General features: G+C 49.5%; 1 protein-coding gene across 8 annotated transcripts in view; it reads left to right on the top strand.

The window, feature by feature from the left end:
• Nucleotides 1-14,645, top strand: part of CAMTA2 (calmodulin binding transcription activator 2) — a 65,475-nt gene that overhangs the window by 1,748 nt on the left and 49,082 nt on the right. For 3 of the 8 annotated variants that reach the window (XM_079951731.1, XM_079951728.1, XM_079951725.1), the window contains exons 1-4: nucleotides 345-526; nucleotides 1,513-1,616; nucleotides 10,788-10,855; nucleotides 12,081-12,216. In XM_079951731.1, coding sequence (XP_079807857.1) covers nucleotides 499-526; nucleotides 1,513-1,616; nucleotides 10,788-10,855; nucleotides 12,081-12,216 — 336 coding nt within the window. In that variant the 5' untranslated portion in view covers nucleotides 345-498. Of the gene's footprint in view, nucleotides 1-341; nucleotides 527-1,512; nucleotides 1,617-10,787; nucleotides 10,856-12,080; nucleotides 12,217-14,645 lie in introns of those variants that run through there. The other 5 variants (XM_079951726.1, XM_079951727.1, XM_079951730.1 and 2 more) reach the window with 4 other exon arrangements.

The following is a 14,645-nucleotide window of genomic DNA, read 5'->3' as shown; positions in this document are numbered from 1 at the left end:
GGAAGTGGGGGGAGTTCACCCCTTCGTAGTCCCTGGCAGGGTCTAAAGAGGGTCTCTTTAGAGAATGCAGAGGTATAGAATCATAGCTTTGGAAGGGACCCCAAGGGTCATCTAGTCCAACCCGCTGAAACACAGGAATCACAGTTAAATAATCTCTGGGATGAGGGTGCTAGCTAGCCAATGTGGGTGGGGGTTCTTGTTTGTGCTGTGTGGAGAGGGGGTGGGGAGAAGGGAGGAGAAAACCAGTGGATCCTGGATGAGAGAGGGTGAGGGATGTGTGGGGCCTGTGGGGGATGTGTCAGGTATAAAATGGGTCATATAGGCTGGGGGTGGGCCCTGAGGGTAGGTGGCTGCCTTCTGTGCCTCTGCACCCCGGCCTTCCTAAACACCCACCTCCCCACCCGCTGCCTCCCCAGGTCTGATCCCAGTCCTCACGCGTCCTGATCTGAGCCCCCCTGGCCAAAAACTCTAACGCTGTTGCCACTCAACGCTCTAAAGATGAACAAGGAAGCCACAGAGGTCTCTGGTGAGTTGTTGGGGGCTGGATCCTTTCCTGTCTTTCCTCCGTCCTTCTCCCATTCCAAAGAGACCTAGGAATCCTGGCTCCCCAATGCTTTCCTGTTCATGGAGCCCTCCCCGCCAAGTCTGGATTGTGCTCCTTGCCCCAATTATATCTCCCCGAGGGCTTGTGTGGAAGAGACCATCGCCTCCCTGCCTCCCACTCTCCATGCAGGCGGGAGAGCGGCAGGGCCTTTTCAGTGTTGGCACCCATGCTTTGTTCCCTAGTGGTTTTGCCGCTCACTTTGGCACCAGCCTCCTTCACCCAAGAACGTGCTTCTGGGCTGCAGTGCTTGAATTTTTGCCGGCCAGCCAAGTGGCCCGGTGCTTTATAAATTTTATTTAAAATAGGCTGTTGAATATTTTGGATGGGTTTTTCTGTGTGTGTGTGTGTGTGTTCCATATGTATTTATAACTAGCATTCACACATGGCTTGGAGCACTGGTCAAGAAGGCGACTCGTGGTTTTTTTTTAAAGCAAGCAAGCAAGTGGGGTCCCTCTCCAAAACTAGCAAGAGCACCCTAAGTCTCCTCATCCCATGTCTGCACCTTTGCAAGGGCTACAGGAGGCCCTGCCAAGAAAACGAAACCCTGGCACAGCCTTCCATCATGGCCTGGTGCCGTCAACAATTCTGTGCCCCAAAACACCTGAATTCGGCCACGCTGGGGAAGGGCGTCCTTAACATATTGGGGTGAAAGGGTCTTTTATCCCAGCTCTTTTCTCTTCCTCCTGCTGGGTTCCTGTCAGCAAGAGTTTTGGGTGGAGGTGAACATTCAGAAACAGGGTGCTGGGCCCTGGAGCAACTACTCCCCTCGGTTCCCCTGGGATCTGCGGCCCCCCGCCTCTCGCCCACCTGCCCCCTCCCAGAGAAGCCCAGGAGCCTGTCTTCCCTCTCGCCACCCCCCTGCCCTGCCCAGCGCGGGTCTCACCCTCCACCTGCCTCTCCCCTTCCAGAGAACAACCACCACCTGAAGGTTTTCCTGCCCAAGAAGCTGGTGGAATGCGTTCCCAAGTGTCCCGCCTTGCCCAAGGAGCGACTGCGCTGGAACACCAACGAGGTATTTTATGGATAGTTAAATTGATATTTTATTTAAAGATTTTCATTTATAAAGGAATAAAGTGATAAAAGAAAATGAAAAGAGAAAGGAAATGCATGTGCAAAAAGCACAGCATTATGCATTAAGTAAATTACATTGCTATAGGCTATTATATAATATATAATATATTATTATTATTAAAAATAAAGGGACCCCTGACCGTTTGGTCCAGTCGCTGACGACTCTGGGGTTGCGGCGCTCATCTTGCTTTACTGGCCGAGGGAGCCGGCGTACAGCTTCCGGGTCATGTGGCCAGCAGGACTAAGCCGCTTCTGGCGAACCAGAGCAGCGCACGGAAACGCCGTTTACCTTCCCACCAGAGCGGTATCTATTTATCTACTTGCACTTTGACGTGCTTTCGGACTGCTAGGTTGGCAGGAGCAGGGACCGAGCAACGGGAGCTCACCCCGTCATTGCGGGGATTCGAACCGCCGACCTTCCGATCGGCAAGTCCTAGGCTCTGTGGTTTAACCCACAGCGCCACCCGCGCCCCATTCTTCTTCTTCTTCTTCTTCTTCTTCTTCTTCTTCTTATTATTATTATTATTATTATTATTATCCTAATCTATGCATGGTTACTAATATGGTTACTAAGAGCCCTTTGCCTTCTGTATGAACTCTTTCCAGATATCAGTATACTTGTCCAAACAAAGTCTACGCCTACAGGCAATCCGTTCATACATTGCAATTGTTATCACTGTTATCAGTCCATCGATTAACAGGAATCATGTCTTCATTCTTCCAGTTCATCGGTATCAATCTCTTGGCAGTCATTAGGGCTTGTAGAATTCACAGAGTCTGTGACCACCTGGGGACGCTACGTATTCCTATTTACTCCTTAGAATATTTGAATCCCTAAGTTTTTTTCTAAGATAGGGTTTGGCTAACTGAAGGCCAGGAATGGGCGAGCTTTTCCAGCCTGGGGGCGGGCACATGGCAGCAGTGGGCGGGGCCAGGGGCAAAAAATGGGCAGGGTAATGTTTGGAAATCCTTACTTTTGTACAGTGGTCTTGTTCCTGCACAGACCCCTCTCTGTCATTGGTCCAGACAGTCAAGAGGCATGATCAGTAATCCAGCCCAGTGGCTACACTTAGCAGCACTGATGACAGGAGGTGGGGGTAGCCTGGGCAGAGCTCTGAGGGCCACATGGAGAGGATTGTAAGCCAGGGGTGGCGCTGTGGGTCAAACCATAGAGCCTAGGGCTTGCCGATCAGAAGGTCGGTGGTTCGAATCCCCGCTACGGGGTGAGCTCCCGTTGCTCGGTCCCTGCTCCTGCCAACCTAGCAGTTTGAAAGCACGTCAAAGTGCAAGTAGATAAATAGGTACCGCTCCGGCGGGAAGGTAAATGGCGTTTCCGTGCGCTGCTCTGGTTTGCCAGAAGCGGCTTAGTCCTGCTGGCCACATGACCCGGAAGCTGTACCCCGGCTCCCTCGGCCATTAAAGCGAGATGGATGAGCACCGCAACCCCAGAGTTGGTCACGACTGGACCTAATGGTCAGGGGTCCCTTTACCTTTATTTGGGCCTGAAGTTCCTGGCCCCTGCCTTAAGGACACAATATTGGGAGTAGGACATGGAAATAGTAGCTCATGCATTAACAGCAGTTAAGATGGTGGATTTTGAAAATGCACCCCCCCCCCACACACACAGCCTCCATAGATTCTTGGTCATCGGAAGTTTGGGAAATATGCCATTTATGGTTTAAGCTGACAAACTTGATAAGGGTAAAAGAAGGCAGACGAGAAGGCAACAACGTCAGCGGGAAGCGGAGTTTGTTTGTTTGTTTTGAACGGAATAACAAGCTTTAGCAAACCCACATTTAATATTTAGCTTATTTCTAAAAATACTTGCGTAGCACAACTTCATTTTTAAAAAATCAGAGTGCTTAACAATACAGATAAATTGTTGCTGGCATCTGTCTGTCTCGAGAGACAGTGGAGTTCACCTCCCGGGGTGAGGTCAAACCTCTGTGTTGACAGCACCAATGTGGCCTCCCTGGGGTGCCATCCTGGGTGGTGTGTCTTGGGGTCCCGGGCAGCCCAGATGACAAGACCCCCCCCCTTGGCTTTGCTGGTGTGGTCCAAAGGAAAGCAGAGCAGGACGTTGGGCACCAGCTTGGCTGCAGGAGTTGCTGGACGGAGGCGTGCAAGGCATCGTCCAAGAGTCTTAGGGACTCCTTTCTCGATTTCCATAGGGTTTACTCCTCTGCCTTTTCTTCTCCTAGAGATATCGCCAGAGGCAACAGAGGTTTAGAATCAGGGTTTTTCCTTTTCCTGGATGGGCTCCCTTCTCAGATTGATAAGCCCCCATCTGCCCCTCACTTCCCTCTGCAGCATGTTCAGAAACCACATTATTGACCCTTAGACTGAGGTCATATTGTGAGTACAGACAACATATTACAGAACATGTTTTCTTAAGTAGTCTGCATAAGCCCGCCCCAAGCAGAATTTGGAAGGCCAATAAAGAAGGCGACCAGGCTCCATGTTTTCATAAAATTCTAATTGGAAGGGACCCCCAGCGGTCATCTAGTCCAACCCGCTGCAGTGCAGGAATCGCAGTTGCTGAGAGGCGACTGAGACTGTGGGGCTGATGTTTCCATCTCTGCCTCCGGAATGCATCATTGTTTTATTTCATAACGGGGAGTGTTTTGGTTTTCTGATTCTGTTGTCTTGCTGGATTGTGGGCGGGCCACCCTGGGCTCCCTTTGGGGAGGAAGGGTGCGGTGAAAACACCACAAAGAAAGCCGTTTCCACCCCAAGAAGCGAATTAAATAATTGTAGCGAATGCACAAAGGGGAGCGAGTAGAAGCAGGAAATCTAAATCCCCCCCAAAAAAATTGAAATAGGAATATTTTATGAATCACAAATATATGGCAACTTGCCCGGGAGCATGGAGCAGGGTTTGGGGAGGTTATTGCTTTCTAAACCCTGACCACTGCCATCCAAACCTGTCGCATGGAAAGGGCGACTGACCAGGCCTCAGCTGTGATCCTGTAGGGAAGAGGCGAAGCTGAATATTGGAAGGACAGATAAAAGGAATTCCTTCTTAGAATCATAATTGTAGAGTTGAGAGGGCATCTATGGGGTCATCTAGTCCATGCAGGAATCTCAACTAGATCATACATGACAGATGGACACCCAACCTCTTCTTTAAAAACTCCAATGAAGGAGGCCCCAAGGGTCTCTGTTTCCACTGTCAACTGGCTCTTGCTGTCAGACAATTCTCCCTGATGTTCAGTCGGAATCTACTTTCTCGTAACTTGATTCTGTTAGTTCGGGTCCTTGTGTTCAGATCCCGCTTGCGGGTTTCTTGCTGGCGTCTGGGGACAGGATCCTGGATAAGGCGGGTGAAATATACTCGGAGTCGAGAGTGGATTTCATGCTCTTTATTCAGCTCATAGTGGCGAGGAGGAATGGAAGTTCCCCCAGAATGTCTGCTTTATATACATTATTTACACAATGGGCTGCACGTGATTGGCTAATTCCGGGATTCTCCTGTAGGCCAATCAGGTTGTGGATTCACTTCCACTTGGAGGTGGATTGGGTGGGTCCTGCGGACCAATCATACTGCTGCATTGTTCTAGGACCAATCAGACTGCTACATTCTGAATCCTATTGTTCTAGGACCAATCAGACTGCTGCATTTTGGATCCTCTTGTTCTAAGACCAATCAGACTGCTGCATTTTGGATCCTATTGTTCTAGGACCAATCAGACTGCTGCATTTTGGATCCTCTTGTTCTAAGACCAATCAGACTGCTGCATTTTGGATCCTATTGTTCTAGGACCAATCAGACTGCTGCATTTTGGATCCTCTTGTTCTAGGACCAATCAGACTGCTGCATTTAGGATCCTCTTGTTCTAAGACCAATCAGACTGCTGCATTCTGAATCCTATTGTCCTAGGACCAATCAGACTGCTGCATTTTGGATCCTCTTGTTCTAAGACCAATCAGACTGCTGCATTTTGGATCCTATTGTTCTAGGACCAATCAGACTGCTGCATTTTGGATCCTCTTGTTCTAGGACCAATCAGACTGCTGCATTTTGGATCCTATTGTTCAAGGACCAATCAGACTGCTGCATTTTGGATCCTATTGTTCAAGGACCAATCAGACTGCTGCATTTTGGATCCTATTCAACTCAGTACATAACAGTGGGTCACTGGCCTGAGGGTCCCAGGACTTGCAAAGTTTTTTTAAAAAAAATTATTGTTGTTAAATGTATAACAAACAACACCTGATCAGTAACAGGTCGGCCTGTCCCCTCCAGATTGTGATCGTTTCCTATCATCGCCTCTTCACATAAACTGATGTGCTCCTTAGTGCATGGGTAGGCAAACTAAGGCCCGGGGGCCAGATCCGGCCCAATCGCCTTCTAAATCCGGCCTGCGGACGGTCCGGGAATCAGCGTTTTTTTACATGAGTAGAACGTATCCTTTTATTTAAAATGCATCTCTGGGTTATTTGTGGGGCATAGGAATTCGTTCATTCCCCCACCCAAAAAATATAGTCCGGCCCCCCACAAGGTCTGAGGGACAGTGGACCGGCCCTCTGCTGAAAAAGGTTGCTGACCCCTGTCTTAGTGAGTGCAAAGGGCTTCCCAACAGCACCAAGTAAACAAGGCCAGTCTCTGCTCTCTAGGGAAAAGGGCTCCCCTGTCGTCTTCTTGGGGATGTCGGCAACTGCCGCAGCCGGAGACAGGGCACTGGGTAATGCGGAGCTGTACCAAAATAAGTTTTGCTTCGGGGAGATCTGGTGGATGGGCGTTGTTCACATTAACTGCCCTGTTTTGAAATGGGGAGGATATACCTGCCAGGTGCTATAACCTGCTATAGAACCTCCGGGGATGACGATTATTTTAATTATACTTCTCAGGTTCCATTTAGGAACGGCTTCCTGTAAAATACCTCTAGGCGGTTTTTGCGGTAAATGCCATCAAGGACTAAAACAAAACCAATTTCATACATGTGAACAGTTAAAAACTGCATCTATGCAAACAGTTAGGAGCACGTCCGTCTGCGAAAACAGTTTGAAATCCAATACAGATTCTTAAGACAGGGATAAATATCGCCGCTGAAAAGCCTTTGTCCTTCCTTCCTTGACTGGTTTTTACAAAACAAATAAAACGACCCTGGTGCACTAACCCTGGAGAAAGCGGAAGGAGAAATGTTTTTCTCTCATAAGACTAGAACTCGTGAACGTCAAGTGGAGCTGAATGCTGTAATATTCAGGACAGTTTTGGTTTTTTTAAGTCCTTCATGCAGTGCAGAGTTAGACTATGGAACTCCCTGCCACAGGAAGAGGATTTAAAAGAGGATTCATGGAGGAGGAGAGGGCTATGGATGGCTTCTAGCCACAGTGAAGGATGTGTTCTGCCTGCACAGTCAGAACACATTCCTGGGTACCAGTTTCTGGAAACGGCAGGAGGGAAGTCCCTCTATAATCACCTGGTTGGCCCCTGTGAGAGCAGGATTTGGGCTTTGGCCTGATCCAGAAGGTGCTTTTTTAAAAAAAACAACCCAATTTTTAAAAATCGATTTCCCACATTTATAACATATAAAAAACACGAAACAAAACATCTTACAATACAAAAAGAAAAAAGAGAGTATAAACAGTCATCACTTATAATAATAATAATAATAATTTATTATTTGTACCCCGCCCATCTGGCTGGGTTTCCCCAGCCACTCTGGGCGGCTTCCAACAAAGATGAAAAATACACTAAAATGTCACATATTAAAAACTTCCCTGAACAGGGCTGCCTTAAGATGTCTTCTGAATGTCAGGTAGTTGTTTATCGCTTTGACATCTGATGGGAGGGCATTCCACAGGGTGGGCGCCACTACCGAGAAGGCCCTCTGCCTGGTTCCCTGTAACTTGGCCTCTCACAGTGACGGAACCGCCAGAAGGCCCTCAGAGCTGGACCTCAGTGTCCGGGCAGAACGATGGGGGAGGAGACGCTCCTTCAGATATACTGGACCGAGGCCATTTAGGGCTTTAAAGGTCAGTACCAACACTTTGAATTGTGCTCGGAAACATACTGGGAGCCAATGTAGGTCTTTCAAGACCGGTGTTATATGGTCTCGGCGGCCGCTCCCAGTCACCAGTCTAGCTGCCGCATTCTGGATTAGTTGTAGTTTCCGGGTCACCTTCAAAGGTAGCCCCACGTAGAGCGCATTGCAGTAGTCCAAGCGGGAGATAACCAGAGCATGCACCACTCTGGCGAGACAGTCCACAGGCAGATAGGGTCTCAGCCTACGTACCAGATGGAGCTGGTAAACAGCTGCCCTGGATACAGATTTGACCTGTGCCTCCATGGACAGCTGTGAGTCCAAAATGACTCCCAGGCTGCGCACCTGGTCCTTCAGGGGCACAGTTACCCCATTCAGGACCAGGGAATCCTCCACACCTGCCCGCCTCCTGTCCCCCAAAAACAGTACTTCTGTCTTGTCAGGATTCAACCTCAATCTGTTAGCTGCCATCCATCCTCCAACCGCTTCCAGACACTCACACAGGACCTTCACCGCCTTCACTGGTTCTGATTTAAAAGAGAGGTAGAGCTGGGTATCATCTGCATACTGTTGAACACCCAGCCCAAACCTCCTGATGATCTCTCCCAGTGGCTGCATGTAAATGTTGAAAAGCATGGGGGAGAGGACAGAACCCTGAGGCACCCCACAAGTGAGAGCCCAGGGGTCTGAACACTCATCCCCCACCACCACTTTCTGAACACGGCCCAGGAGGAAGGAGCGGAACCACTGTATGACAGTGCCCCCAGCTCCCAGCCCCTCAAGACAGTCCAGAAGGATGTTATGGTCGATGGTATCAAACGCCGCTGAGAGATCCAGCAGAACTAGGAAACAGCTCTCACCTTTGTCCCTAGCCCACCGGAGATCATCAACCAGTGCGACCAAGGCAGTTTCAGTCCCATGATGAGGCCTGAATCCCGACTGGAAGGGATCCAAATGGTCCGCTTCTTCCAGGCGTGCCTGGAGTTGTTCAGCAACCACTCGCTCAATCACCTTGCCCAAGAATGGAAGGTTTGAGACTGGGCGATAATTGGCCATCGTGGCCGCATCTAAAGATGGTTTTTTAAGAAGCGGTTTAATAACCGCCTCTTTCAGCGGGTCTGGGAAGGCTCCCTCACGGAGGGAAGCATTCACCACCCCACGAAGCCCGTCGCCCAGTCCTTCCCGGCTAGCTTTTATAAGCCAGGATGGGCAAGGATCCAGGAGACAGGTGGTTGGCTTCACTCGTCCAAGCAGCCTGTCCACATCCTCAGAGGTAACAGATTGGAATTGATCCCACACAACTTGACCAGACAGGACTCTAGCACTCTCCCGCCCCGGCCCTGCTCCCACGGTGGAGTCTGCTTCTTCCCGAATCTGAGCAATTTTATCTGCAAAAAAAATTGCAAAATCATTGCAGGAGAACATATGGCCCGTACTGGGCCCCGATGTTACAGGTGGTTCCGCTAAATTGTGAACCACCTGAAAGAGTCTCCTGCTGCTGTTTTCTGCAGATGCAATAGAGGCGGTGAAGAAAGTATTCTTCGCCGTCGCTATCGCCACTTGGTAGGCTCGACGTTGAGCTCTAACCTGTGTCTGGTCAGATTCGGAATGAGTTATCCGCCAACGGCGCTCTAGCCGTCTCAACGATTGTTTCATTGCCCTCAGATCCGTGGAAAACCACGGGGCTCTCCGGGCTCCATGCAATCGGAGAGGGCGCTTCGGAGCCAAACAGTCAATAGCCCTGGTTAACTCCACATTCCAGCGGGCCACCAGGGAATCGGCTGAAAGGCCATCAACATGGGATAAAGCATCCCCTACCACTCTCTGGAAACCATTTGGATCCATTAAGTGGCGGGGGCGGACCAAAATCCAAAATCCAAGTTAGCTAGCAAAATCCAAGTTAGCTTTCATTGTGGTCTGACTTCCTCCATTCCTCCCTAACTGAATTTCATTGTATCTCCTCTGTAGCAGTTCTCCAAAATCCTCTTTCTAATACAATTAACTCCTTCAGCTATCTATCTTCATCTCTTTTCTTTTTTGACTTAAATTCATATTACTATACAACATTCTTATTCCAATCCTAGGCCTATCAGACACTTTCAAGTATCTTCTAATTATCTTATATTACAATATTGAGCTAAATAGTCTTTAAATTTCTTCCAATCTTCTTGGTACTCCTCCTCTTTCTGATCGCGGATTCTCCCAGTCAGTCCAGCCAGCTCCAAAAACTCCAGCATCTTCATCTGCCATTCTTCTACCGTTGGTATTTCTTGAGATTTCCATTTTTTGGCTAATAGCAGTCTTGCCGCTATAGTGGCATACAAAAATAATCTACCATGTTTTTGGGGCAATTCCAATCCTATTATTCCAAGTAAAAAGGCTACCGGTTTCTTAACAAACGGATTGTTCAACATTTTTTTCAACTCATTATAAATCTTTTCCCAGAAGTCCTTAACCTTAGGACACGTCCACCACATGGGATAAAAGGTGCCTTCTTTTTCTTTACACTTCCAGCATAGATTATCATCTGTATGATAAATCTTTGCTAATTTTACCGGCGTTAGGTACCACCTACCCGTATCTTTCGCTCTATAAGACGCACCAGACCACAAGACGCATCTAGTTTTTGGAGGAGGAAAACAAGAAAAAAAATATTCTGAATCTCAGAAGCCAGAACAGCAAGAGGGATCGCTGCGCAGTGAAAGCAGCAATCCCTCTTGCTGTTCTGGCTTCTGGGATAGCTGTGCAGCCTGCATTCGCTCCATAAGACGCATACACATTTCCCCTTACTTTTTAGGAGGGAAAAGGTGAGTCTTACAGAGCAAAAAATACGGTATACATCATTTCCATAATGTTTTCCAGAAGGTGCTTCTTATCTTCTTATGCCCTGCGATCCCATGGCGTGAATTGTGTGGGGTTACGGCTGCCTTGTGGGGAGACGTGAGATGCTTGCTTTTCGCCTGATGGGTGTGTTGGCGTTTGACTTGCCGTCCTGTCGGTCCCGCAATGGTTTCTGTCATTCAGAAGTCCTGTGTGGGTTCCCGTCACCTAAGAACAGCTGGGCTGCTGGCAGAGTGGCGTTTTTCTGAACGAGCCCCAAACCCCCTCTTTTTTTTCTGTCGTAGGAGATCGCTTCCTACTTGATCACCTTTGAGAAACATGAAGAGTGGCTCTCGTGTTCCCCCAAGACCAGGTAGGTGTGTGTGTGAGGCAGGGTCATGCCTCTGACTCTGGGACATTTCGGGGGACATCTACCTGGGGCATGAGATGTAGGCTCAGCCCAGCTCCGTGCCAGAGATGGAAATCTCACACGGAGGAGGCAAACTTGCTGCGCAGTGGCTTCCAAGCATGGACTGATGCCGGAAAGTGATTTGTTTTTGTTTGAATACCCTTACTCCGTCTCAAAGGCTCTGGCATGGCTGCCTTTGTCTTAACCATGGTTCTCCCCCTGCAAAACTTTGGTTTTTAAATCTCATTTATTGCATTTATATCGCACTAAAAGAAAAATAACTGTGCAACTTTTAGAAGGCATCTGAAGGCCGCCTTGTAGGGGGAAGTTTTTAATGTTTGATGTTTTATTTTGTTCTTATATCTGTTGGAAGCCACCCAGAGGGGCTGGGGCAACCCATCCAGATTGGGGGTGGTGGTGGTATATAAATAATAAAATTATTTATTTATTATTATTATAGTTACAGGTAGGTAGCCGTGTTGGTCTGCCGTAGTCGAAATAAAATTTAAAAAAATCCTTCCAGTAGAACCTTAGAGACCAACTAAGTTTGTTATTGGTATGAGCTTTCGTGTGCATGCACACTTTTCCAGATACACTGAAACAGAAGTCACCAGACCCTTATTTGGTGCAGCTGTCCTAGCGTGAGTTTTTGCGGCTGTGCTAATAGCTCTGGCGCAAGTGCCTCGGCCCCAATTGATCTGCTTATTGTATTTCTGTGCTGCTTTCCGTTCAAATGAATCCCAACGCAGCTGAGAAACAACAGTAACACAGCAGGCCATCGCAAGCGCAGTGTAAATCATGTGCCATCAGTGAAACAGTCTATGGAACGCTGTTAACGAACCAGCAGCTATAAAAGAGTAGGCCAACGTCACAATTACAGCGCTTGACAAATCGATATGGCAAATCCTTGTGTCGTTGTGGTTTAGAGTGCTAGACTAGGACCTGGGGGAGAGCAGGGTTCGAATTCTCACTCCGCCATGAAGCTCCCTGCGTTTGACCTTGGGCCAGTCTCTTAGCCTCACCTGCCTCACAGGATTGTCGTGAGGGTAAAATGGGAAGGAAGAGAACCTTGGATACCACAAGGCTGATATCCTTCGGAGAGAAAGAAATGGGATAAAGGGGCCCGTAAATACAGTTGGTGGTCTACAAAGCTCACTCCTCTCTTCTCCTCCTTCTCCCCGTCCGGTAGACCCCAGAATGGCTCCATCATCCTGTACAACCGCAAGAAGGTGAAATACCGGAAAGACGGCTATTGCTGGAAGAAGCGGAAAGACGGCAAGACGACCCGTGAGGACCACATGAAGCTGAAAGTGAAAGGCGTGGAGGTAGGAAAGGGGAAGGGCAGGGGGGAGGCAGGATTGTACCAACTGGCAAGACAAGCATCCCCAGACATCTGCCAAGGCCCCTAATGCAGTGTGGGGCACGGGAAGGGACCCCACAGAGCGTCCCGTCTTCTGCAGCGGCTCCAGCTAGGAGAAGAGAGGACCTTAAGAGAGGGCAGGGTATGTGTGAGCCACACGCTCCAGGGACCTGCCAGTCCACAGGCCACTGGTCCCAGCCCAGGATCCAGGAAGCCAAGTGAGGCCAAGCAGTCGAGGTTCAGCAGCAGACCACTTGATCAAATTAAAGATAAACTGGATGGTTGGCTACAATATTATCAGGTCAATGAGTTGTATAAGCTTGATAAGAAAAATGGTTTTGCAACGGGAAAAACCAAATCGGAAACGGAGTTGTTAGCTACTAATGTTTAAAATCTATCTAAAATGTATATCGTATTTTTCGCCCTATAGGATGTACCGTCCCATAAGGTGCACCTAGTTTTTTGGGGGGGAAATAAAGGGGAAAAAATTATTTCCTCCCAGGTGCGGGGCTGGGGCGGGGGAGGCCCAAGCTTCCCCTGCCCCAGCCCCCAAACAGGCAGCTCTCTGCAAGCCATGGGAGCCCAGCGCTGGCTCCCGCTGCTTGCGGAGAGGTCCGCGAAGCCTGGAGCGCTGAGCTCAGCGCGCGCAGGCTTCGGCATGCAAGCAACTCTCCGCAAGCAGCGGGAGCACTCCTGCTGCTTGCGGAGAGGTCCGCGAAGCCTGGAGAGCGAGAGGGGTCGGTGCGCACCGACCCCTCTCGCTCTCCAGGCTTCAGCGAAAGCCTGCATTCGTCCCATAGGACGCACACACATTTCCCCTTCATTTTTGGAGGGGGAAAAGTGCGTCCTATAGGGCGAAAAATACGGTAATTTGCTGTTAGAGTGGCATACAAAGGATGAACAAGTCAAATCTGTAATGATAGATGGGGCAAGAGATGTGGGACACAATATAATGCCAGCCCAGGATCCAGGAAGTCGAGCGAGGCCAAGCAGTCGAGGTCCAGCAACAGCAGTGAGATGCAACAGCAGGAAAAATAACAGCTAATGCAATTCTCAGCTGCGTCAGCAGAGGTCTAGTGTCTGGATCAAGGGAAGTCATCGTCCCGCTCTATTCTGTCTTGGTCAGACCATACCTGGAGTCCAGTTCTGGGCACCATAATTTAAGAAGGATGTTGACAAGCTGGAAGGTGTGCAGGGGAGGGAGACCAAGGTGATGAAGGCTTTAGGAACCAAGCCTTATGAGGAATAATTGAGGGAGTTGGGGATGTTTATCCAGGAAAAGAGGAGATAGAAGAGCCATCTTCAAATACAGAAAGGCTTGTCACAGGGAAGATGGAGAAAACTTCTTTCTTGCTGCTCCAGAGGCGAGGACTCTGTTGTATCGCCTCTCAGTGTTGTTGGACCGCAACTCGTCCCATCCCTGACCGTTGGCCAAGATTGCTGGGGATATGGGAGTCATAGTTTGACAACATCTTGGTTGAAGAGCAGTTGTTCTAGGCCACTGAGATCAGGTCCCAGCCTGCCTTCCCATTCCTCCTCCCCCTCTGAGCAACCCTGCCCAGACCATAAGGTAACGGTAAAGGGACCCCTGACCATTAGGTCCAGTCGTGACCGACTCTGGGGTTGCGGCGCTCATCTCGCTTTATTGGCCGAGGAAGCAGGTGCACAGCTTCTGGGTCATGTGGCCAGCATGACTAAGCCGCTTCTGGCGAACCAGAGCAGCGCACGGAAACGCCGTTTACCTTCCCGCCGGAGGGGTACCTATTTATCTACTTGCACTTTGACGTGCTTTCGAACTGCTAGGTTGGCAGGAGCAGGGACCGAGCAACGGGAGCTCACCCTGTTGCGGGGATTTGAACCCCCAACCTTCTGATTGGCAAGCCCTAGGTTCTGTGGTTTAACCCACAGCGCCTGTCAACTTTTCCCTTTTCTTGCGAGGAATCCTATTCGGAATAAGGGAATTTCTTTAAAAAAGAGGGAAACGTTGACAGCTATGGCCCAGATGTCTCCTCAGGACTCATGATGGACAGCCCTGATGGCAACCAGGTGGGAGAGGGCTAGCCTGCTCACAGGTCCTTCGAACCCAGGGTCCAGGGTGTCTTGGGGCATGGCTTTCTGAATCAAAGAACTGCAGAGTTAGAAGGGATCCCAAAGAATCTCAGCTGAAGCATCCCTGACAGGTGGACCCACAACTTCTGCTTAAAGACTTCCAACAAAGGAGAGTTCCGAGGGCGTCCGTCCCACTGTTGAACAGCTCTTACTGGTTGGGTTCCAGGAGACCAGGCTGGGGGATGGGATTGGCTAGGGGGAGGGCACAGGTTGTTCCACCAAGCGGCACCTTCCTCTGCCTGCTGCCTCACCTGCCCGCTTTCCTTCCTCTGCCCTCCCCTCCGC

Source organism: Podarcis cretensis (genome assembly GCF_951804945.1).
Source record: "Podarcis cretensis genome assembly, chromosome: 13".
NCBI lineage: Eukaryota > Metazoa > Chordata > Lepidosauria > Squamata > Lacertidae > Podarcis > Podarcis cretensis.
Note: the sequence above shows the minus strand (reverse complement) of the source record. Positions and strands in the feature narration are given on the sequence as shown.